At 46.9% G+C, this 22,225-nt stretch overlaps 1 protein-coding gene across 2 annotated transcripts; it reads left to right on the top strand.

The window, feature by feature from the left end:
- Nucleotides 1–281: 281 nt before the first annotated feature.
- LGALS12 (galectin 12) lies at nt 282–20,618 on the top strand. Of its 2 annotated transcripts, XM_083417399.1 has the most exons (10): nt 376–523; nt 2,697–2,785; nt 3,879–4,089; nt 4,196–4,315; nt 5,602–5,640; nt 6,808–6,834; nt 6,936–7,024; nt 8,104–8,266; nt 17,929–18,039; nt 20,038–20,618. In XM_083417399.1, exons 1-10 carry the CDS (start codon nt 458–460, stop codon nt 20,194–20,196), a joined length of 1,074 nt encoding a protein of 357 aa, XP_083273525.1. In that variant the 5' UTR covers nt 376–457; the 3' UTR covers nt 20,197–20,618. The 2 variants fall into 2 exon arrangements, with proteins under 2 accessions (XP_083273526.1, XP_083273525.1); XM_083417400.1 differs by lacking the exons at nt 17,929–18,039; nt 20,038–20,618 and adding an exon at nt 10,425–11,011 and having other exon boundaries at nt 282–523.
- Nucleotides 20,619–22,225: the final 1,607 nt, after the last annotated feature.

The following is a 22,225-nucleotide window of genomic DNA, read 5'->3' as shown; positions in this document are numbered from 1 at the left end:
CCTTTAAATGCGTAATCCAGTTTGGCACGGAGGCACCCAAATGTTGCAAGACTTTTAGGCAGGCAGCGGAGAAATTCCCACCCGGTGGAAAGGCAGAGCTTCTTGCAAAGCTGGCTGCCTGAGATAAGCCGTTCCTCAAACAGGCAATAGAGGGGGGTGTTATCCTATCATCTTATCTAGGTCAGGAAAAGCCTCGCTTTCCGTGGGTCACTGAGCCTTTTGAAAGCCAGGTGGTGGTAACATTTCACGGAGAAAGCTAATTTAGCTTTCTCTCTCTCTCTCTCTCTCTCTCTCTCTCTCTCTCTCTCGGAAGCTGATTGGATAATCTCACTTTCTTTGGAAAGGCTTTTTTAAACTCAGCTGGGTGACTCATATCATGTGATCCCTGCAAGTTTTAAACTTGCAAAGTGGTGCAACAACTGTAAGGGAAATTAAGGAGAGAACATTGACAGCTGACATGCCTTCCGTGGATCTTTCGCCTAAACCAGAAGATTATATCTTGCAGGGTCCTGTTTTCAATCCAGTGAGTGATCATTTTTATTTTCTGCCTGCCCTGATGAGTTGTAGATACCGTTGGTGGGAAATACCCTAATTTCATAATCAAGTATAATTCTAAGGAAGGGGAGGGAGGGAAGGAGAGAAGGAAGGTGAAATAGTCTGCCATGCTACCTTTTTAGGTTTTAGCAGACAGCCTGGAAATGTGATTTTTTTAAATAAAAAAAGTTAACCAAACACCTGTTTGCTTCTGAGTAAGCTGTGGGCGGCCCATGCAGCCAGCTGAGATTAAGGCTGCCAAATGTCTGGTTTAAAAAAAGAACCAGGATCTGCAGAAATTTACAAGCAGGACCAACTGCACTTGGCCACTGGTCAGAAAACTTGTTTGTTGTTCATTATGTTGCGTAAATCTGATTTTAAATAAAGAACAGCTGAAGGGCCCAGCTCAAAAGGAGTGGCTTTTTAAATGGTAGGCCTGCCATTCCATTTTGTTTTTCGACTAGCCTTCCTCATGTGCTTCCAGCTGATGCTGAAACTCTTCTCCCCCCCCCGCCCCCATCCATGCTGAAGCAATAAATTGCATGACTGATTTGTCAGCCCAGAGAGCATCACCCCAGGCTCTGTGTTCTCCTGGCACCTAGAGAGGTCCAACTGCAGACATCCCCCACCAAGCCTGGTCTTCGTTTGCAGCCTCCCAGCTCTGCAAAGTGATATTGCTTGTGCTCTGCAGATGTTTTGGACTACAAATCCCATCAGCCCCTGCATCATATGGCTCTGCCGGCTGGGTCTGATGGGAGTTGTAGTCTAAAACATCTGGTAAAAAGGTAAAGGACCCTTGACAATTAAGTTCAGTCGCAAACAACTCTGGGGCTGCAGTGCTCATCTCACTTTACTGGCTGAGGGAGCCGACGTTTGTCCACAGACAGTTTTTCCGGGTCATGTGGCCAGCAGGACTAAGCCACTTCTGGCGAAACCAGAGCAGCGCACAGAAACGCCGTTTACCTTCCCGCCAGAGCAGTACCTATTTATCTACTTGCACTTTGATGTGCTTTCAAACTGCTAGGTTGGTATGTTGCCGGAAAAATCCGAGGGCTCCCTTGGACAAAAAGTAAAGACACCAACCAGAGTAACTTGGAGCAAATCAGCAGCCTGTAGGCTTGGCCTTTATTGTACTGTTGCAGCAGGGTGTTCCCCTCACTCGCAGGAGAGAGGAAAGACCCAGAACAATGGTGTGCCAGACCTTATAAAAACTTTTGAAATTCCCCTCCTCTAGGTCAAGCCCACCCCCAGAAACATCATGAATACATTACAGAAAGGAGGGGTTGAGGGAGGAGTTGTGGTAGTAACCTGAGTGTCCTGTCACCTGGCTGGTTCCTCCTTTCTCCCCCTCCCATGAACCAGTTGTGAATAACAAAGAAAAGGTGCAGTTTCCTTCCCCCTGAGGGGAATCCGGCCATGGTCCTTTTGTTGCTGTCTGCCCTGAATATACAACCATATGCAGTCCATTGTGTTCATGATGGCGGTGAGTCTGAGCCCATCAGGATGCTTATCTAGCTTGTCATGCCCCTCCAGGTGCAGTAGTCGGGTACGTGACTGCTCGCTCAGGGGATTAAGGCTGACCGTCACCAGGTCACCCCCCTTAGCTAGTCCTTGAGATATGGAGTAGAATAAAAGTGGAACAGTGCAAATCTGATGTATGGTTGATTTTCTATGAATTTATAACAGAAGTGTAGCGTATGTAGTGTGTGAGTGTGTGTGAAGTCTGTACAAACTGAATGATGGGGGGGGGGGGGTTCCTGCTACAGGTAGAAGGCAACAAAGCTGTCAAAGGCATCCCTTGGTCTCCTAATTGTTCTCCCTTTGCATTTGACTTGGGGCGGGGGAGGATTCCAGCGTCAAGAAACTCATCTATTTCCTGACCTGGCAGAGGAGGGCAGCATTGGCACTCAGGATCTTGGTAGCCTTCAGGAGTGAATGGAGGACAAGCATTAGCTGGGATATGGTGTCTCGCTGCCATCTGACCAGCAGGCTCTGGATTCCGAAATCCGCAACCCCATCGCGGTTGGTTCACTCTTGGGGCATTTCTGGAGCATGTGCCGGCTGAACCAAGCACCTCTGTAGCACTGGGCAGGAAAAGCATCTCGTTTGCTCAGCCAAGCCTTTAATGCTTGACTCTATGTCCATCTGTGTCCATTTTTCAGATCGTTCCTTACATCACCTCCATCTTTGGCAGCTTGGCCCCTGGGAAAATGGTTTCCATCCAGGGAGCAATCCCAATGGAAGCGGAAAGGTAAAAATAAAATAAAAATCACATTGTTTAAAGAAAGGAGGACTGAGAGCTTTTGTCTTTCCAGTGTGTTAATCTTTCCGGAGGAAGGAGAAAGGAAAAGGGGAGAGGAAGGAGGCTTTCCTGCTGAATCACGCCAAGGATAATGCCAAGGTTTCAGCTTCGATTCCCGTATTGGACAACCGCATATTCCTGCATTGCACAGGGTTGGACTAGATGATCCTTAGGGTCCCTTTCAGCTATACAGTTTGATAATTCTATTATTCTGCTTCTGGCCAAAGTCATTTCCAAGAAACCACGTGGGGCACAAAAATGAGGGCAGCCCCCAGTCATTTGTCCTCACCAGAACTGGTATTTGAAAGCAGACTGCCTCTGAACATGGAAGTTCTCTGTCCTCAGAGCCATGGATAAACGTCTATCGTCCTCGTTTTAAGTTAACGTCTGATCATTTTTAGTGCTCTGTTTAATTTGTGTTTTAATCTTGTGTGTGCTTATTTTGCACAGTATTTTCTGTTGTAAATTGACTTCTTTTGGCATAAAGTGATGGGGGGAAATGAATGAATAGCAGTGAGCACCTCTTGCAGCAGTGAATTCTGTAAATTAGCTCTGTGAAGAAGTCCGTTCATTTTTCTGTCTAGTACCTGCAGCTACCCACAGTTTTGGCCATAAAGGTCTTAATCAGCACAGGTCATTCTGGCTCCCTTAACCACCTTCTGTCCAAACCTCAGACTCCTCCAAATAAATCAGTTGGTAAACTCAAAACAGTATTTTGCCAGCTCCATATGAAATTTAAGAATAGTTGCAGGGTGCTAAACAACAGGTGCTAAAAACATATTTAACACAATTCCAGTACAGATGCAAACTGACTAAGAAAGATCTTGGAAGAGGAGAGTCTTCAGTAGGTTCTGCAAAGACAATTGATTATGTAATAAAAGTCGATTTATTTGTAATAACCTTGACTCTGCTTTATGTTCTGTGATCTATATTTCACTGAATGAAACAGGTTTTTTGTTTGATGTCCTCCATTAAAAAAAATATGAAAGGAATTCACTTCTTTAAATTATTCTTCCTGCTTTCCCCCCAACTCTTGATTCAGGTTTCAGGTTGACTTCCAGGCCGGCTCCAGCTTGGCACCGAGGGCCGATATTGGCCTCCACTTCAACCCCCAGTTCCGTTCGCGTCCCTACACAATCTGCAACTCTCTAAGCAACGGCCTCTGGATGGAGGAGGTGAAATTCCCCCACCTGCCCTTGAAAAGTGGCGACTCTTTCCTACTGCTGTTTCTCTTTGAACAAGATCACGTGAAGGTGAGGAGGTTCACAGAAGAGACGCCTGGCTGCTGGTCCAGGCAAAAGGCCCATCTAGTTCACAATCTTGTTTCCACAAACTAGAGTTTGTGTTTCTCCTCCTCAGGTGAGCGTAAATGGACAGCACTATCTCCAATACATGTTCAGCTTGCCACTGGACCGAATGAACACGCTGAGAATATCTGGCGATGTCATCCTGAAAGTGATAGCCTTTTTCCCTAAAAATGTACGGCAATGTATTGAGCACTTTTTGAATCTCTGTTTAGAATATACATATTGGGAGGGGGGGCGGTATGAGGGAAACATCATCAGCTGAGGTTAATAATGAAAGTATTTCCTCAATCCAGACTCATATAAATTAATATAGGTAGTCCATATATCCAAATAGGTATCCAAATAGGACTGCCTAGAAAGGGCAGTGAGATGATAGAATTTTAGAGTTGGAAGGGACCCAATGGTCATCTAGTCCAACCCGCTGCAAGGCAGGACTGCTGAGGCATAGGTAGTTTATACTTCCACATATTTCATATTCGCTTAAGTCAGTGCAGTTCAGCCAATATGTATGCAACTTTTAATGCCTAAGAAGTTCATAAAATTAGGATCCAGAGTGGGGTTTTCCCCTCCCTCCCTGATATCAGAACTCCGTTTTTTGCGAACTAAGGTGATTAGCAGTAGGTTCAATAAGTATTTCTTGATGCAAATGATATAGAATTATTATTATTATTAATAAAATAGAAGTTTCCTGAGGAGAAAATTTAGAAGGAAAGCGAATGTGACAAAGGAAGCAAACTGCATCATGGGAGAGGCCTACTTCCCAAAGTGTTCATCCCACCTTTGACCTGTAGGTGGAGCTGTCACCCAACCAGAAAGCCCTGTGGTGCCAATGGTGGCTCACTCACTGCCACAAGTTGTGGGGATGTGGCTTCTAGCTGGGATAGCTGTAAAAAGAATGGGAAAACTCAAGGACGAGGTGGCCTGCCACGTGGCTAGTAAATGGAACCACAGGCAGTGTATTTCTGATTTGTGCTGGCTGGGGAGAGTTAAACACTGGGGAAGGGGCTTTGGGTTCCTGCAGGCATTTGGTTGGCCACTGTCAAAATAGGATGTTGGAGATCAACAACAGCCTCCGCCAACTGGACACCCTCCAGATGTTTGGGACTAGAAAATGGCTAGGGCTTAGGGGAGTTGTAGTCCCAAATATGTGGAGAACCTTAGTTGGAGGAGGCTGCTGTGTGCTATCTTTGGGGCAATAAATAAACCAGACCCACATCCCATTGAGGCTTCCCAGCCCCATTCCTGCAAAACAAATAAAAATCCAGGTTTATGCAAAACTTCAAACACTTGCATTTTGAATTATGCAAGGGGAGTGGTTTGCAGAAGATGCTAAGGGAAGCCATGGGGCTGGGAGAGTGCCCTGGGTATTCCCCACATTGGAAACTCCTGCTGTCAGATTTACGACCCGTTGTTGATCCATGCTGCGTCTTGTTCTGTTCTCTCTTTCTTCTTGTTCAGCCTTTTGATATCTACAGAACAGAATACCCTGTTGCCCCAGTAAGTATATATTTATTTATTGAATATACATTCCTCTTTGCTCCCCACAAAGCCCATGGCGACAAGCAGAGGTAGTATTTTAAACAGTAATCTCCCGCTTGGACTACTGCAATGTGCTCTACGTGGGGCTACCTTTGAAGGTGACTCAGAAGCTACAACTAATACAGAATGTGGCAGCTAGACTTGGTGACTGGGAGTGGCCTCTAAGACCATATAATACCAGTCCTGAAAGATCTACATTGGCTCCCAGTATGTTTCTGAGCACAATTCAAAGTGTTAGTGCTGACCTTTAAAGCCCTAAACTGCCTTGGCCCAATATACCTGAAGGAGCATCTCCACCCCCATCGTTCTGCCTGGACACTGAGATCCAGCTCCAATGGCCTTTTGGCAGTTCCCTCACTGCGAGAAGTGAGGTTACAGGAAACCAGGCAGAGGGCCTTCTCAGTAGTGGCGCCCACCCTGTGGAATGCCCTCTCATCAGATGTCAAGGAAATAAACAACTATCTGACTTTTAGAAACAGATAGGTAGCCATGTTGGTCTGCTGTAGTTGAAACAAAATAAAAAAATTCCTTCCAGTAGCACCTTAGAGACTAAGTTAATTATTGGTATGAGCATTCGTGTGCATGGGCAGCATGCAGTCTAATCAAGCAGTGCGTACGTTTGTGTGTGAAAGCTCATACCAATAACTAACAGTTGGTCTCTAAGGTGCTACTAGAAGGAATTTTTTAATTTTGTTTTGACTTTTAGAAGACATCTGAAGGCAGCCCTGTAAAGGGAAGCTTTTAATGTTTGATGTTTTCTTGTGTTTTTATATTTTGCTGGAAGAGAGTAGCTGGGGCAACCCAGTCGGAAGGGCAGCATGCAGTCTAATCAAGCAGTGCATAAGTTTGTGTGTGAAATAAATAGTAAATAAACATTGGGGAAGCATCACAGAAGAGCTCATAAAGGGGGAATGTGTGGGTGGTCCTGCGCAAACCCACTAATAATGCACTATTATGACATCTGTGACATGTTGCAGAAGATATCCCCACCCCACAAAAAATAACATCTTCAATAGTCCCTGTCTCCCTCTCCCGCCTCCTGACCAATTCCAATCCCATTTTCAAGCCAGTGCATGGGATTCTTATCCTGATTTTTGTCTATCCCCCCCCCCTTTCTTTCCACAGCATCTGTTCAAGAGCAGAGCCGTTCTGGTGAGTCTAAATACACCCGTTGCCTTTATTTTCTTCTGTGGCTTAGTGGGGTAGCTTCTCCAGCTGCTAACTTGCTCCTTGCTCTTTCTCTCACTTTTCAGGATGTCCCCCTTTCCCATCTCCTCCCTGAGAGCCTCAGGCCCAGAGACACAATGACAGTGAGAGGCTTGGTGTGTCAGGAGCCCAAAGAGTAAGTAGACCCCACCCACTACCTGCCCCCCTTTGCACTTGCTGCCCACTCTTTTGTGGTAGATCTTATAGTCGGGGCTTGGCAAATGGGGAGAAAAATGGATCCAAAACTCTGTTCTGTATGATGTAGAAATATATGGAGCTGCTTTATAAGTCAGACCACTGGTCCAGCTAGCTCTGTATTACTGTGTGTGACACAATTTACTACCCACTCTCCACCCTAAGGTGGAATTGTTTCCCTTCTTTCCTTTGCTTTTTCCTTACTTCCTTCTTCCCCCGCTTCTCTTTCCTTCCCCACACCTCTCCTTCTCTTTCTTTTCTTTTCTGTGGTGTTCTCTATCTCATATACCCATCTTGGTTATTACTGTTATTACTGTTGGTTTTGTTTTAATGCACCTCTCTCCATTGGTTTGCTGTGTGTGAGTATGTTTTGCATTTTGCATTTACAGTCGTACCTTGGTTTTCAAACGCCTTGGAAGTCGAATGTTTTGGTTCCTGAACGATCGAAAACTGGAAGTGATTGTTCCAGTTTTCAAAGGTTCTTTGGAACCCGAACGTCCTACATGACTTCTGCAGCTTCCGATTGGCTTCAGGAGCTTCCTGCAGCCAATCGGAAGCCATGCCTTGGTTTCCGAACATTTGACTTCCAAGGTACCACTGTATTGCTAGTGTGGTTTCTCATGGACGGCATAAGGGTGTTTGAGTGTGTGGTCACATCAGAGGGAAAGTGCTGTCTTCCTCCTATTTACTTTCAACCTTTTGTTGTTGGGGCAACCCCTCCTCCCCCCTCGCAAAAAAAGCAATGACGAGACAGCACTAAGATGTCTGAACTACACGACAATGACAAAGGTGGTTGTCTGAGCTTTATTTAATTAAGAAAACAGATAAAAAATGGAACAAATGCTTGAGTCCTAGAACTTTGGTTCCACCTTGGAGACCATCCCAAGGAATCCAGAACTCTTTAAGAATCCCGAGATAAATTTGGATGCGGAGGACGACAGCTTTGGAAGTCTCCCTTCCCTTGCAGCCTGTTTCCCAAATTACCTTTATTAACAGATTCAGCCTTGATGACTCTTCCAGGTTCTGCATCAGCTTGAAGAAAGACCCTTCCCACGTCTCCTTCAGCTTCCGGGTTTGCTTCACGGACCAGACGGTGTCATGGCGCTCGTTTTCAGACGGAGGCCAGGAGTCCAGGGGGACAGTGGCTGAGGGCTTCCCCTTCCACCCCCAGCGATACTTTGAGGTAAGAAGAGACGTTGACCGTCTTAAGTTCCAGTTTCCCAGGAAACCTCAGACAGGCCTGGTTCACACGATGTACTGAGAGATATGCTATGGGGGGCAGTGGTGGTGTCATGGTTAGAGTCGTGGTTAGACTAGGAAATGGGGGACCAGAGTACTATTCCCCACTTGGCCACAAAGCTCACTGGTTGTGACCTTGAGGGCCAGTCACTCCCTCTCAGCCTGGCCTGCCTCACAGGGTTGTGGTGTGTTGAGTATAACATGGGAGCAGGGGGGAGAACCATGTAGGCAAACCTTGAGTTCCTTGAAGGGAAGGTGGGATATACATGTAATGAAGTAAACAATAAAATAAGCCAGGGATTCCCAATGTGGCCCTGGTGGGTGTTTTGGCACCCTTTCTCTGGTGCTCACAGAGCCCCCACCCTCACAGCCTTCTTTGCCATGAGGGGGGCGAGGATAATTGTCTTTTTCATCCTTGAAATATACATATATTCTAGTACACCTTAGAATAGCAAGTTCATTCACCACCAGCCCTCCCTTTTGCCCCTCCTCTGTCCCTCTGCAAGGGTTGCCAAGTCAGGTGCACGCAGGGAAGGAGCCGAGAAGTTTATGAGCTACATTGCTAGAGAGTTTTATTTCTAGTTACGCAGACAGAAAAGAAACATGCATGCTCTCTCTGTGAAAGCAGAGAGCAACTGAAACAAAGGAACAGGAAACCAGTAACATCACATCCGTCTCCTGTCTTCCGTGAGACTTCCAATAGTCTGTAATGTCTCTGGAATGCAAAACAGAATCTTGTGACTCCAAGAGCACTGCACAGTGGCATAAACAGAAACCAACATCCCAGACCCTGAGATTTCAGGGCCCAAACCTGAGATCTAGGGACAGCCCCTAGTGAAGTCATGGGGGGGGGGCTCTGCTGATTCATCCTCTGTGCTCCTCCCCACCCCTGAGCCCTGAAGATGGAAGTTAACTGGGAGAGGGGAGGAGGGCAGATCTTCCCCCTCCCCAAGTGTCTATTCTATAGTTTTCTTTGCATGCATAAACCCTTCTTTATTAATAACATTGCCCCTAAGGCCTGTCCGAATAGGAATCACATAATTGTATAGAGTTGGAAAGGGACCCCTTGGGTCATCTAGTCCAACCACCTGCAATGCGGGAATCCTGCCGACAAACTGTCCCTGGGTGGGCTCAAACCACAAACCTTCTGCTTAACTGCCAGGTGCACCGACCCAGTACACCACAGGAGAGAAAGGTCTTAGCCTGTCCATGGGAGGATAACAAAGAAAGAGCCATTCTAGCCTCTCCTGAGAGGGAATCCCGCAATCTGGGAGCAGCCACAGAAAAGGCTCATTCTCAGGTCCCCACTAACCATGACTCTGATGTTGGTGGGACTGAGAGGATGTGCTCAACCAAGAATGTTAGCACTTGTTGGGGAGGTACAGCCTTTCAGGCTGGCTGGACTCCAACCAAAAACATGTGGACACATGAGAGCACCCACCCTATAATAATGCTTGGGAGAAAAGTTGGACTTTGTGGCACCAGCCCCCTGGAATCCCCTTCCTTAGATGTGACACAACACTAAGAGCCCATGCTCAAGTTGCAGTATGCTTTGCCCCAGGCACAGAACGTAAGAAGAGATTGTTGCATTCAGCCAATGGGGTTGGATAAGGTTGACTTATGAGAGCATCTTCTTCTGTAGAGAAAATGTCCTCTCGCTCGCTCATAGGGTATTGCGAGTCGTATAGGGATGTGCCTTTCCTTTTTGATTTTGGTGGCTCTTGTTTATGATGGTCAAGCCAGACCTTTTGAGGTCAGTTTTCCTTTTTAGGCGCTCAACCACTGCCATGATGTCCTATCAGGCTAGAATGAGCAGATAACAGCAAAGGTTGCTAGGTTCATAGCAGGGGCAATCAGAATAAGGGCCACTAACTGACTGCTGATTCAGGACTTTAAATTGTGCTCTTATATCAAATTTCCTTTTCTGCCTATACTGTAATGTTTTACTATTGCTATGGCCATTGGCTAATGCAAATAAAGTTTTATCTATCTATTCGGCCAATGGCCAATCTCGTCCAGCATTCTCTTCCGACAGGTGGCCCCAGCCAACCATTTGTGGTCCTTGGACACGCCTTCCTCGCTAATGCCTTTTTCTCCCCTAGCTGCTCTTCCTCTGCCAAGAAGACCACCTGCAGCTGGCCCTGAATGGCACCCCCCTTGGCCCTCAGTGCATCCCTCACCCCGCCACTGACGCCATCACGGAGCTGGCTGTGGAGGGAGACGTTGTGCTTTACAGCACCCAGGTTCGGCCTTCTCTTCTGAGTTGTAGCGCAGCTGCTTTGAAGATCCAAAGATAAGACCTGAGAAAGACAAGCAAACCCACGGACCGTTCCTGGCATGGATTGCTTCAGAAGAAGCGCATAAAAGCTCCCCCACCCAGCCTATAGCATTGCAGAGATGCTGAGTCTCCAGTCCATCTCCCTTCTGCCAGCTTTCCATGGGCGGGGAGTTTTTGGTGTCAGGGGAGCCATTTCTTTTCACCGTCTTCTCACACTGACCCACTCGCCATCTGCGTGATGAAGCAGCAGGAAGACCATATTTTCTCTTTCTGCCCTGAATGTTGGCTTCCTTGGAGGAACTGCAGGACTTGAAGCTGTTGCTCTCCCCTTCAGGTGAAAATATATGCTGTGACCATACATCACCCTGCTGTTTTAAATCTCTATAAGCATTAATAAAAGCCCATAGTATATACCGTGATTATTTTTTTTCATGCCATCCTGGCCTTCAAAGGAACTTGGGAGCAACAGGAATTAAAGAATTACAGAGCTGGAAGGGACCCCAAGGCTCATCTAGTCCGACCCCTGCAATGCAGGAATCTCAAAACACGGTCCCCCATCCAATTTGAAACCATACGAGAACCTGCACCAGCCTATTAGTATGTATTTCATTAAATCTATACACAGGCTGATAGTTGTCGCTTTTCAAACAAACCCTCGAAACAGTTTAAAAATATATAAAACCATAAAATTATCAGTAAGAATAATAACAGCAATAATTTAAGACTTTCTAAAACCAGCAATAGACTAAAAACAGATCAAAACTCACATCAACTTTCTAAACATCTGGATAGGTTTGTGTTCGTAACACTAGAAGTCATGGACATCGGATGTGGCTGAAGGTTGGAAGATTCAGGACAGATAAATGAAAATTATTCACTCAGCACATTGTTAAACTGTGGAACTCCCTCCCACAGGAGACAGCGACAGCCACCAACTTGGATGGCTTTAAAAGAGGACTGGGCAAATTCATGGAGAGGACATTCAAGTTTAGTGTTGATTTTAATTATTTTTGAATGTTTTAAGTACTGTAGTTGTTTTCACAGATAATTTCTGTTGTTGCATTACTTTTGTAAACCACATTGAGATTTTTTTGGGGGGTGTCACAGTCAAATGGTATTTACATTTTATTACCGGTAAATAAATTTTATTACCGGTAAATAAATAAAGTTATGTGGGCCATTTCCTCTGATATGAAGTCTGGGTGGCCTCGTTGAGAGAGAATGAGAATTGTCAGATCCAGTTAGCAGCAGGGGGTAGCATCAGGCGCTGTTGTTTCTCCTGATTTTAAGACGTTTATCTGTAAAAAAACAGCCACTATGTGAGAACAAACACGGAAATTTGATAACAGGTTAATAACAGTTTCTAATCTGATCTGGCCAGTTGTGAAAGGTCAGGTTGGAAACAAGAGCTCCCTTGACTCTGGGCGATTGTGGCATTGGGAGGTGGAGATGGGTGTCACCTGATTTTTATTTGATGCACAGCTTCTGCAACAGGCGAACAATGCATCCATTTTACAAGTTCTCTTCCTGAATTATGCACTCTGGTAGTCAGGGGGCAACGACAACACTTCGAGGTTGCTTCCGCACGACTTAAGAAACTGAATTGTCCGGAAGCTGTGTTTACCTGAGCTCAAATTCTCTCCGTGACAACGGGAACTTTCAGGGCGTATGGTGCTTTCACAGGTCTGATACTGCCTTTTGGAAAGAGAGGACTATAGTGTTTGGCCATACTTGTAATGATTTACACACATGCTCGGTGGAGGTTCAACTAGAACGGTCCCAGAATCCAATGCTCCTGCGTGTGATGTCCAGGAAAGATGCTGGTGGCTTTTTCTAGGGTCTTAAAACTCAGAATTGCAGAGTTGGAAGGGAGAAATTGCTCAGCCCTCACCAGTGTACTGTATTCAGTGCTATTCTTCTAGAAAAAAGAGGTGCCGGAACTCACCATGAACACCCCCCTTCTTCTCTCAGAATAGCAATGGCGCCCACCTTAGAGGTGCTGGGACTGAGTTCCAGTGAGTTCCTGCTGGGGGAAAAGGCCCTGGGTGGATTCTTCCTTTGACACAGAGACTCAGCATCACCAGTAAGTAGTAAGAAGAATCACTGCTAGCTCAGACCTCATCAGAGTGTGTGCAAAGTTGTTGTTGTTTAGTCATTTAGTTGTGTCCAACTCTTTGTGAACCCATGGACCAGAGCACGCCAGGCACTCCTGTCTTCCACTGCCTCCTGCAGTTTGGTCAAACTCATGCTGGTAACTTCGAGAACACTGTCCAACCATCTCGTCCTCTGTCGTCCCCTTCTCCTTGTGCCCTCCATCTTTCCCAACATCAGGGTCTTTTCCAGGGAGTCTTCTCTTCTCATGAGGTGGCCAAAGTATTGGAGCCTCAGCTTCAGGATCTGTCCTTCTAGTGAGCTGATTTCCTTAATGGAGAGGTTTGATCTTCTTGCAGTCCATGGGACTCTCAAGAGTCTCCTCCAGCACCAGAATTCAAAAGCATCACTTCTTCGGCGATCAGCCTTCTTTATGGTCCAGCTCTCACTTCCATACATCACTACTGGGAAAACCATGGCTTTAACCATATGCAAAGTTAGGAATAATAATAATAATAATAATAATAATAATAATAATAATAATAATAATTTGCCCTATTGTACATCACTTCACACTTACATTGAACCACATCTGGCATTTAATACCCAGTTAAGAGAGAAACTTTTGGAGTTTGGAGAGGGCTCTTGTGCTCAGGTCTGCTTGCAGGATTCCTACAGGCATCTGGTCAGTTACTGTGAGACCAGGATGCCAGACTAGATGGGCCAAGGGCCTGACCCAGGATGCTCACCTTATGTTCTTATGAGTTCCTTTCATTTTTACTGTCCACAAATGTAGCCACCACACTTGTTCACTTGCTGAATCAACAAATATTGATTCTCTGGACAAATATTCCCAGAATGGTGTAACAGTCAATTCCTCTGTGAAGGAAAGAGTGGCACTCCTAACAATCCTCAGCACCCATAACATACTACAGTTCCCAGGATTTTGGGGGGCGGAGGGGAACCATGACAGTTTAAAGTGGTTTTGTGCTGCTTTACATGCACAGAGCTGATACGGTCTCATCACCTAAGCATATCAAGTCAAAATAATTGCTGGGGGGGGAACTCTAAAACGGGGACATGTTTACTTCTGATACCCAAGATGTGTGTTGTGCACTTTACCTCATGACAGCAGCCAGCACAACACAAGTCAAGCCATCAATGGGAGTTCTGTACGCAGTCCATTTACACACCTGGATCACTCGGGATTGATGTGCTTCCAGTCGCAGCCAAGAATGTCTCTCCCTGCGTGCAAAGGACACGCTTCATTTACTCAACTCAAAGAAACGCTGTTGTTCCAGCGTGTTTCGCTCGGGCAGGTTGAATTTTGACAGCATAAAAGCCTGCTGTAAGGACGGCTCCGGGTTTAAATTTCAATTCTGTAATGTCTGCAGAGTTACTGGGGACAGACATTACTTTCGCCCTGTCAGCACAGCCTTGGGAAGGGTCAAGTTGCTTGCCCATGGAGCACTTCGAAGAACACAAGAAGAGCCAGCAGGAACAGACCCACGGCCTATCTAGTCCAGCATCCTGTTCTCACAGTGGCCAGTCAGATGCCTGTGGGAAACCTGCAAGCAGGACACAAGAGCCCTCGCCCTCCTGTGATTTCCAGCAGCTGGTATTCAGAAGCGTGGCTCCCTCCAAATTTGGAGGCAGAGCATAGCACTGTGTCTGTGCCTTTGACAGCCCTCTCCTTCTCCATGAATTTGTCCAATCCTCTTTTAAAGCCATCCAAGTTGGGGGCCATCACTGCCTCCTGTGGGAGGGAGTTTTATTGTTTAACTAAGTGCTACCTGAAAAAGTCCTGATTATTTATTCTTCCAACATTCAGCTTCACTGATTGTCCCTGACTCCCAGAGTTATGAGAGGTGGGGGATGTTTGTAAATCTATCAGCTTTCACTGTGTGATGCATAATTTTATAAACTTCAATCATGTCACCTCTTACTCGTCTTTTCTATAAATTAAAAAATACCATTTGTTGCAACCTTTCCTCATGGCGAGTTTCTCCAGCCCCCTTTTCCAATTTTCTGTAAATACATATTGTCTTAATATCGACTGATGTTTCACTGGTGTACGACACCCAGATATTGTATGATATGGCAGTACTGACATAGTTTTATAAATAAATAAAGAAAACAAATACTGCCATCCGCCCTTGGTGGCCAGCCATGCTGGTGTGGGAGGAAATTACTTTGTTTGGTTGAAAAGGAAAAGGAAAAAAAGACCTTTACTATAAGCGTGAAATATATTTTCTTCTAAAAAGTACTACTAGCCATAAGAGCTATGTTCTGCTAAGGCTTATGTTAGGTTCCAACTGTTGTTGGACTACAGCTCCCATCATCCCTGACTGTTGGTCCTGCTAGCTAGGGATGATGGGAGTTGTAGTCCAACAGCAGCCAGGCACCCAAGTTTGAGAAAATACAGTTGCTGTGCTGTTCACCAACTGCCAAGAAAGTATCACAATGGTTTGCACAAAGAGAAAGCCCAATCTGTTCTTGTTTTGAGGAGACAGGGCCAGTCCTCCCAAGAGGCAGACTGAAGCAGCTGACATGGGTGGCAGATTCCCACAGAGTGGGGCCCCCACAGGTGGCATGCCTGGCCCCACAACCCTGCTAAGCCAGGTTTGGCAGTGGGGTGATAGGGGGTTGCCATCTTCCCATTTCACCACCCAAGGTCAAATGGGAAGGTACCACCCTGTGTGCCCTCCCATTGCCACTCCTCATTTACCGGGATTTTGGGGAGCTCGAGCGCAAGATCTCATTGGGCTCCCATGAGATTTTGTGGGGCTCTCATGAGATCTTGCCAGAACTCGGAATTCACCATGGTTGCTTCTCCTCACTTCTCTAGCAGTGATGGAATAGGGACATCTCTTGGATTCCCACCACCTGAGGCGATTGCCTCAGTCTGCCTTATGGACCGGCCAGCTGAGGCTGCTCCTGCGAGGAGAGCATGCAAATTTGCAAGCATTTTTTTTATTATTGAAGGAAATCTAAGACACCTGGCCAACCTGACAAATGCACTCAGGCCACCTTCTGTGATAAGAGTATTTCAGTCACATGAATGGACTTTCCCTGCCAACGTCTTTGCATTCTGAGGAGGTTGTGCCAGAAAAGACAAAGACACACACACACACACACACACACACACTGCCCATAGTTCCCTTCTCAGGATGGGCTGAGCTTCTGGCATCTGAGCAACCCATTTAAAAAAACAAAAAACTAAATACGTGGCAACCATTGCACCATCTTACCCTTTCAGCCTGAAACAGAAAACAAAATGGCGCCCTGGCAATGGAGGTGGGCGTGGCCTTTGTCTCAATTTCCCATTGAAGCGCTCTTTCTCCAGGGCGGGGCTTTGCTCCTTATATCTGTGCCTGGCATAACAACCAGACACAGTCTGGATCCCAGCTGTTCCAAAGACCATGTCTGTCTCCTGGGTGTGTTTCCTTTTGCCACTGGCTTTTGTGCTGGCCTGGGGAGAACCACCCCAAGGGGAAGAGGAACAGTTTAGACGTCCACCACCCCCTCCAAGCCGCGAACAGATTGCAGCAGCCCTGCAGGCAAGCCATGGCGTTTGGGCAAGGCAACGCAAGGCGATGCAAGACCAGGCTGTCAAAGCTCACGAAATGTTCGTGGAGCACTTGAACAAGAAGCACAACAGCAAGTACCAGAAAGCGCCAGGAGAGGTGACCCACATTATGGTGGAGGTAAGACTGGAAGTGATGCCAGACAGCATTTGTGGTGTATTGGTTAGAGCAGGGTTTCCCAAACTTGGGTCTCCAGCTGTTTTGGGACTACAACTCCCATCATCCCTTGCTAGCAGAACCAGTGGTCAGGGATGATGGGAATAGCTGGAGACCCAAGATTGGGAACCCCTGGGCTAGAGTGTTGGACTGGGACCTGGGAGACCAGGGTTCAAACCACCACTCGACCATGAAACTCACTGAGTGTGACCTTGGGTAGACGCTGCCCCTCAAACTTACCTGCCTCAGAGGGTCACTGTGGGTATAAAACAGGGAGGAGAATGTACGTCCCCTAGAGCATCTTTGAGAAAAAGATGGGATAAATAATAATGCTGGCTAACCCTGGGTCACCAGGGCAAGATGAGCAGAGCTGTAATCATACTTTTTCATGCACCCCAAAATCCAAATCTGAATCCCACCATTCCCGTGGTGTCGTCCCCTGCCCCCTATGGAGTATATTCATAAATATCCCATCATTCAGAGACTCCCTAGTCTTTTCTATCTCCTCTGGTACAGCTGTGGGCAGCCAGGCCATATTCACACCATACATTGAAAGCGCTATGATGCCACTTCAAACCATCATGGCTACCCTCAAAGAATTATGGGAGGTGTAGTGTGTTCTGAGTGCTGAGAGTCTGCGGTGTAGCGTGGGTTGCCAGCACCCGGGGCAGGGCAAGTGTAGCACACCCCCCCCCCCGCAGTGGACTGGGCAGCTGGGATGGGGGGACATGCAGATGAAGGAGCACGTGGGGGTGAACAGAGCCTGCCTCCCACAGGCTTCTTGCCCGCTGCCTCCATCCACCTGCCCACTAGAGCAACCCACCTGCCAGGAGGTATAATTCCCAGATTGGCTTGACAACCAATCCCTCTTTGCAGGGAACTCTGGGAATTGTAGCTGTGTGAGGGGAAGAGGGGAATGCCTAACAACTCTCAGCACCCTTAACAAATTACAGCTCCTGTAATTGTTTGGGAAAAGCCACAACTGTTTAAAGTGCTATCACAGTGCTTTAAATGTATGCAGTGAATGTGGGCTTAGCAATGCAAGACTGAAGCTAACTGAACTCAGCTTTGCTTCCTAGAGCTCCAGTCTGCTCCATCTCAGATGGGATGGGATTTGCTGGCCATACTGATGTTTGGGACCGGGGCTATTATTATTATTATTATTATTATTATTATTATTATTATTATTATTATTAGAATTAGAATTTATATGCCGCCCCATACCCAGGCTTGAACCTGTGGCCCTGAGACTAAGAGCTGCATGCTCTACTGACTGAGCTAACCAGCTCTATTAAATGGTTCAAACTGCAGGCATTTTTACTCAACTACCCAACTGTGCCAACTTCTGTAGCTTCTTCCCACCTTTACACCCAGGAAAATTTGCACCAAAAAAACCCTTATTAAGACGATGCAGAACACACAGGCGCAGCCTTGGTGAGGATGGGAGGCATAGGAGTGAGGCCACTTAAGAATTTACTTGATTTCTCCCTCCAGAACACGATGGGACGCATTTACCACATGAGTTCAGTGTTGGTGAAGGCCGAATGCAGCAAGGACCAGGCGGAGGGGGACGCTGAGATCTGTGAAATCCCACTTGATGCCAAGGTGAGGAAGAGGCCTCTTATTACAAGGTTTTAAAATGGGTTTGATGAAGATAAGGGAATGGGTCGCAGGGCTGTAGCTGCCTTTTACAGGGCCTTCTCGGTGGCTGCTCCCAGACTTTAGAACTCCCTCCCTAGAGAAGCCAGACTGTCTCCTTCCTTGTTGTCCTTCCGCTGGCAGGCGAAGACTGTTTTGTTCCGACAAGCGTTTGTTTGTTTGTTTGTTTGTTTGTTTAAAAAGGAAAAGGCCTTTAATAGTGCTGTGCTGTTTTTCGTGTCTGTATTTTAACAAATTTGTTTTTAATATTGTTTTAATTCTGTTAGAGTTTAATTACCGTATTTTTTGCTCTATAAGACTCACTTTTTCCCTCCTAAAAAGTAAGGGGAAATGTGTGTGCGTCTTATGGAGCGAATGCAGGCTGCGCAGCTATCCCAGAATCCAGAACAGCAAGAGGGATTGCTGCTTTCACTGTGCAGTGATCCCTCTTGCTGTTCTGGCTTCTGAGATTCAGAATTTCCCCCCCCCTTGTTTTCCTTCTCCAAAAACTAGGAGTGTCTTGTGGTCTGGTGCGCCTTATAGAGCACAAAATACGGAACTTTGTAACAGCTACCTTCAACAACAACAGCAGATGCCGGTATATGGCATAGTTGAACTGGGAAGACCTTGGGAGTCACTCACTGGCAGTCCTGTGAGGTTGGATTGTTGCCACCGCCTTTAGGCCAGATCCACACACTGCTGGTCTGAGGCCAACACGTCTGATTCATTACTGGTGGGAAGCCCCTTCACACTCCGAGTGTGTTTGTAAGCACACACTCATGTCTCAGCTACAATGGGATTGGGGGGGGGACACATTTTTTTGACCCAAGGGCCACACTTCCTAGTGGGCAACCTTCCAGGGGCCGCATTCCAGTGTCGGACAGGGCAGGGAGCAAATGTAGGCAGAAGGTGCAATTTCAACCATGCAAATGGCATGGCGTGTCAACACAAGTCTTACTCAGAATAGGCCCACTGAGGTTAAGGGACATGACTATGGCAAACTTGGGTTCATTCATATGAATGGGTCCTACTCTGAGTAGGACTTAGCTGAGCTCTGTTCAACGGCACAGTAAATGGTGGGTGGGTGGGTTCCTCTCCCCCGCTGGAGGTACTAGTAAACTCTGTAGTTCAGGGATGGGAAACTGGTGGCCCTCCAGAAGTTGGAGTCCACCAACATATGGAGGGTCACCAGGTTACTGAAGGCTGGACTAGAAGATCTCTCAGGTTCCTCACAATGCTCTGTTCCTACCATAGCGGTGCTCCACAGAGTTAGTGAAGGCCCATTCACACCATACATGCAAAGCACTATGGTACCACTTTAAACAGTCATGGCTCCACCCAAAGCATTCTGGGAGTTGTAGGCTATTAAAGGTTCTGAAAGTTGTTAGGAGGCTTCCCCATTCCACCCCACAGAGCTACAATTCCCAGAGCTACCAGGGAAGAGGTACTGGATCATGAAACTCCTCTGGGAATTGCAGCTGTGATGGTGAGTAGGGGAGTCTCCTAATAAACTCTCAGCAGCACCCTTAAACTACAGTTCCCAGGATTCTTTTTTTGGCGGGGAGGAACCATGACTGTTTAAAGTGGTATTGTAGCGCTTTAAACACACGGTGTCAACGGCTCCTGTGCTGTATGAAGCTGTATCGGTTGCCTATTCTGATTGGCTGCCTGTTCTCCAGAGGTTCTAGCAGCAGTGGTAAGACTTTGGGCTCTCAAATTTCATTGGCGCCTTGTGCGACGCTACAATTCTGCACACACACACCCCCCAAACTCTTGTGCTACATTCTACAGCATGGTTGTGTTGCCACCTGCAGCGTGGAAGAACCAGTCACTCTACCTTAAAACCACCTCTGCTGGCAAGGCTCTTAACCTGATCTGGAGATGCGCCATGGAGCATGCCAAGAAGTTTGCAATCATGCAAAAACATTTGCAATTAAATTTCCCCCCTTCCTTTCATGCCTGCAGAAATGGGAGTGCAAGGGTGAAGTCGTCCAGCTTTACGGCATCGACACACCTTACATCCACGATGAGGACTGCACAGAGTACCAAGGCCCCGCAGTCATCCTGAAGTCCTCTAGTGCCACCCCAAGTGATGATGAAGAAGAAGGCACTCCATATGTTTGATGAGCAACTAGGGAAGAAGGAATCAGATCTCTCTCTCTCTCTTTTTTCCTTTTTGTCCAGGGCTCTGTAATTAAGCAGATCTAGACCAGCCTTCACCAAACCGGTGGCCCTCCCAGATGCTTTGGACTACAACTCCCATCAACCAGCCCTTGCCAGCACAGCTGATGGGAATTGTAGTCTGAAATTTCTGGAGGGCCCTAGGTTGGAGAAGGCTGCTTACTGACCCTCACATGTGCACATTACAGATTTAAACCAGTCTTGCTTCCCCACCAACGAATTGTGGTGTTCCGGGAATTCACAAAACAACCATTTCCGGGGATCTACCAGGAAATCCCTGGCAGATACTGCTTTCAGCAGAAGGCAGAAGCACCCGCAAGTTATACCTTTTCACCTGTAAACACGTCTCAAACCCCCCCCCCAAAAAAAAACCTTTACTTTCTTTGGTTTTGAATTTGCTTAATGTAGAAAATAAAGCTTAGCTCAACTTGCAAGCAAAATTTGGGCTGATTATTATTTATTTGCTTCATAAAATATATATAGTTTGGTTGTTGTTTTAACTCTCCAAAAAAGGAATAATAATAATTTTTAAAAAACAGTAAAGAGAGTTTAAAAAAAATTAAAATCAGTAATGAATGAAGAACAGTCACTAACCTTCCACATATCTGGATAGGCTTGCCAAAACAAAACGAAATCTTACTCAAGCCCCTTTGTTCTCTTTGCACGCTCCTCCTTTGCTGGCTTTCTCTCCCAAGCTTGTCCTTAGCCTGCAGAGATCCACCTTGATCTACCCACCTGGAGGCCAGCCACCTTTTTAAAAAGCCTTTGTCCACCTGCTTCATATGGACATCACTGGCTCCTCCTATCAGCTACACAAGTTAACCCTTATCACCCGCAAACGGGCAGACAAGATCAATACACACCAGACAAACTAGATGTGCATTCCCATAGTCAACTTGCAGTATGTTCCATGTGTGTGTGCGGTTGTGCTTAAAGCCGAAACCGCGTATATTCAACCCCCGAACCACGTCTGCACAACCATCCCTACCTTTCCAAAGCTGGTGCACCAGGTGTGTCTTGCTTGCTGGACTCTGGAAGACTCTTGCGTGGGCTCTGGGTAGCTCTCACAAGATCTCACAGTAGCTTCCCAGAGCTCAGTAAGCCAGTCTGAGAGCTTTTAAGTTCTCCACCATGCATGTGTTTTAATTTGTGCAATTTCAGCCTGCCAGCCACCAAGGGTGTAAAGCTGCAATTAAATGTATGCAAGTTGTGAGTTGACTGTATAATGCTCAAAAACAAGGCCCAGTCCCTTCGCAAGAAACATGCCTCTTCTGAGGAGGTGCCCAGGCCAGATGCCTGGAGTGTGACTCAGATGTGAGTTATTGGGACCCAGAGCTGCAAAGCTGAACGGAGCTCAACACTGGCAGTAGGTGAGGGTTCCCTGACCTGTTCTCAGTCCACACAGGTATGCAAATTTGGCTCTTACAGAGACACAGCCTACCTTTCATCCTTTTAGTGGTATAGCACCTGCTTTTACATGCAAAGGTCCAGGTTCAATCCTGGGCATGTCCAGGAAGGACTGGGGGAAAATTCACTGTTTGAAACCCTGAGAGCTGCTGCCAGTGAGTGCAGACAATACTGAGCTAATGAACCAATGGTCTCATGAAGCACAAGAAGATTCCTGCCTTCCTACCGTATTTTTTGTCCCATAGGACACACCTAGTTTTTTGGGGGGGAATAAAGGAAAAAATGCTTTCCTTTATTTCCCCCCCCCCAAAAAAACCCAGGTCGGGGAACAGCGGTATGGCGGCGCTCTGCCTCCCCGCTGTCCCCCAAGCTTGTGGGGCTGGCGCTGGGGAGAAGCGCACTTCTCCCCAGTGCCAGCTTCCAAACCAGGTTGAGGAACAGCGGGATGGTGGCGCTGCGCCTCTCTGCTGTCCCCCGAGCTTCTGGGGCTGGCCGATGTCTGCCCGAAGCGCGGGGCGCTCTGCTTCAGTGCGCCCCGCGCTCCGTGCAGCAAGCTGCTATCCGC

This window comes from Podarcis tiliguerta (genome assembly GCF_965153285.1).
Source record: "Podarcis tiliguerta genome assembly, chromosome: 16".
In the NCBI taxonomy this organism is placed as follows: Eukaryota; Metazoa; Chordata; class Lepidosauria; order Squamata; family Lacertidae; genus Podarcis; species Podarcis tiliguerta.
This window is presented reverse-complemented; position numbering and strand designations above follow the sequence as displayed.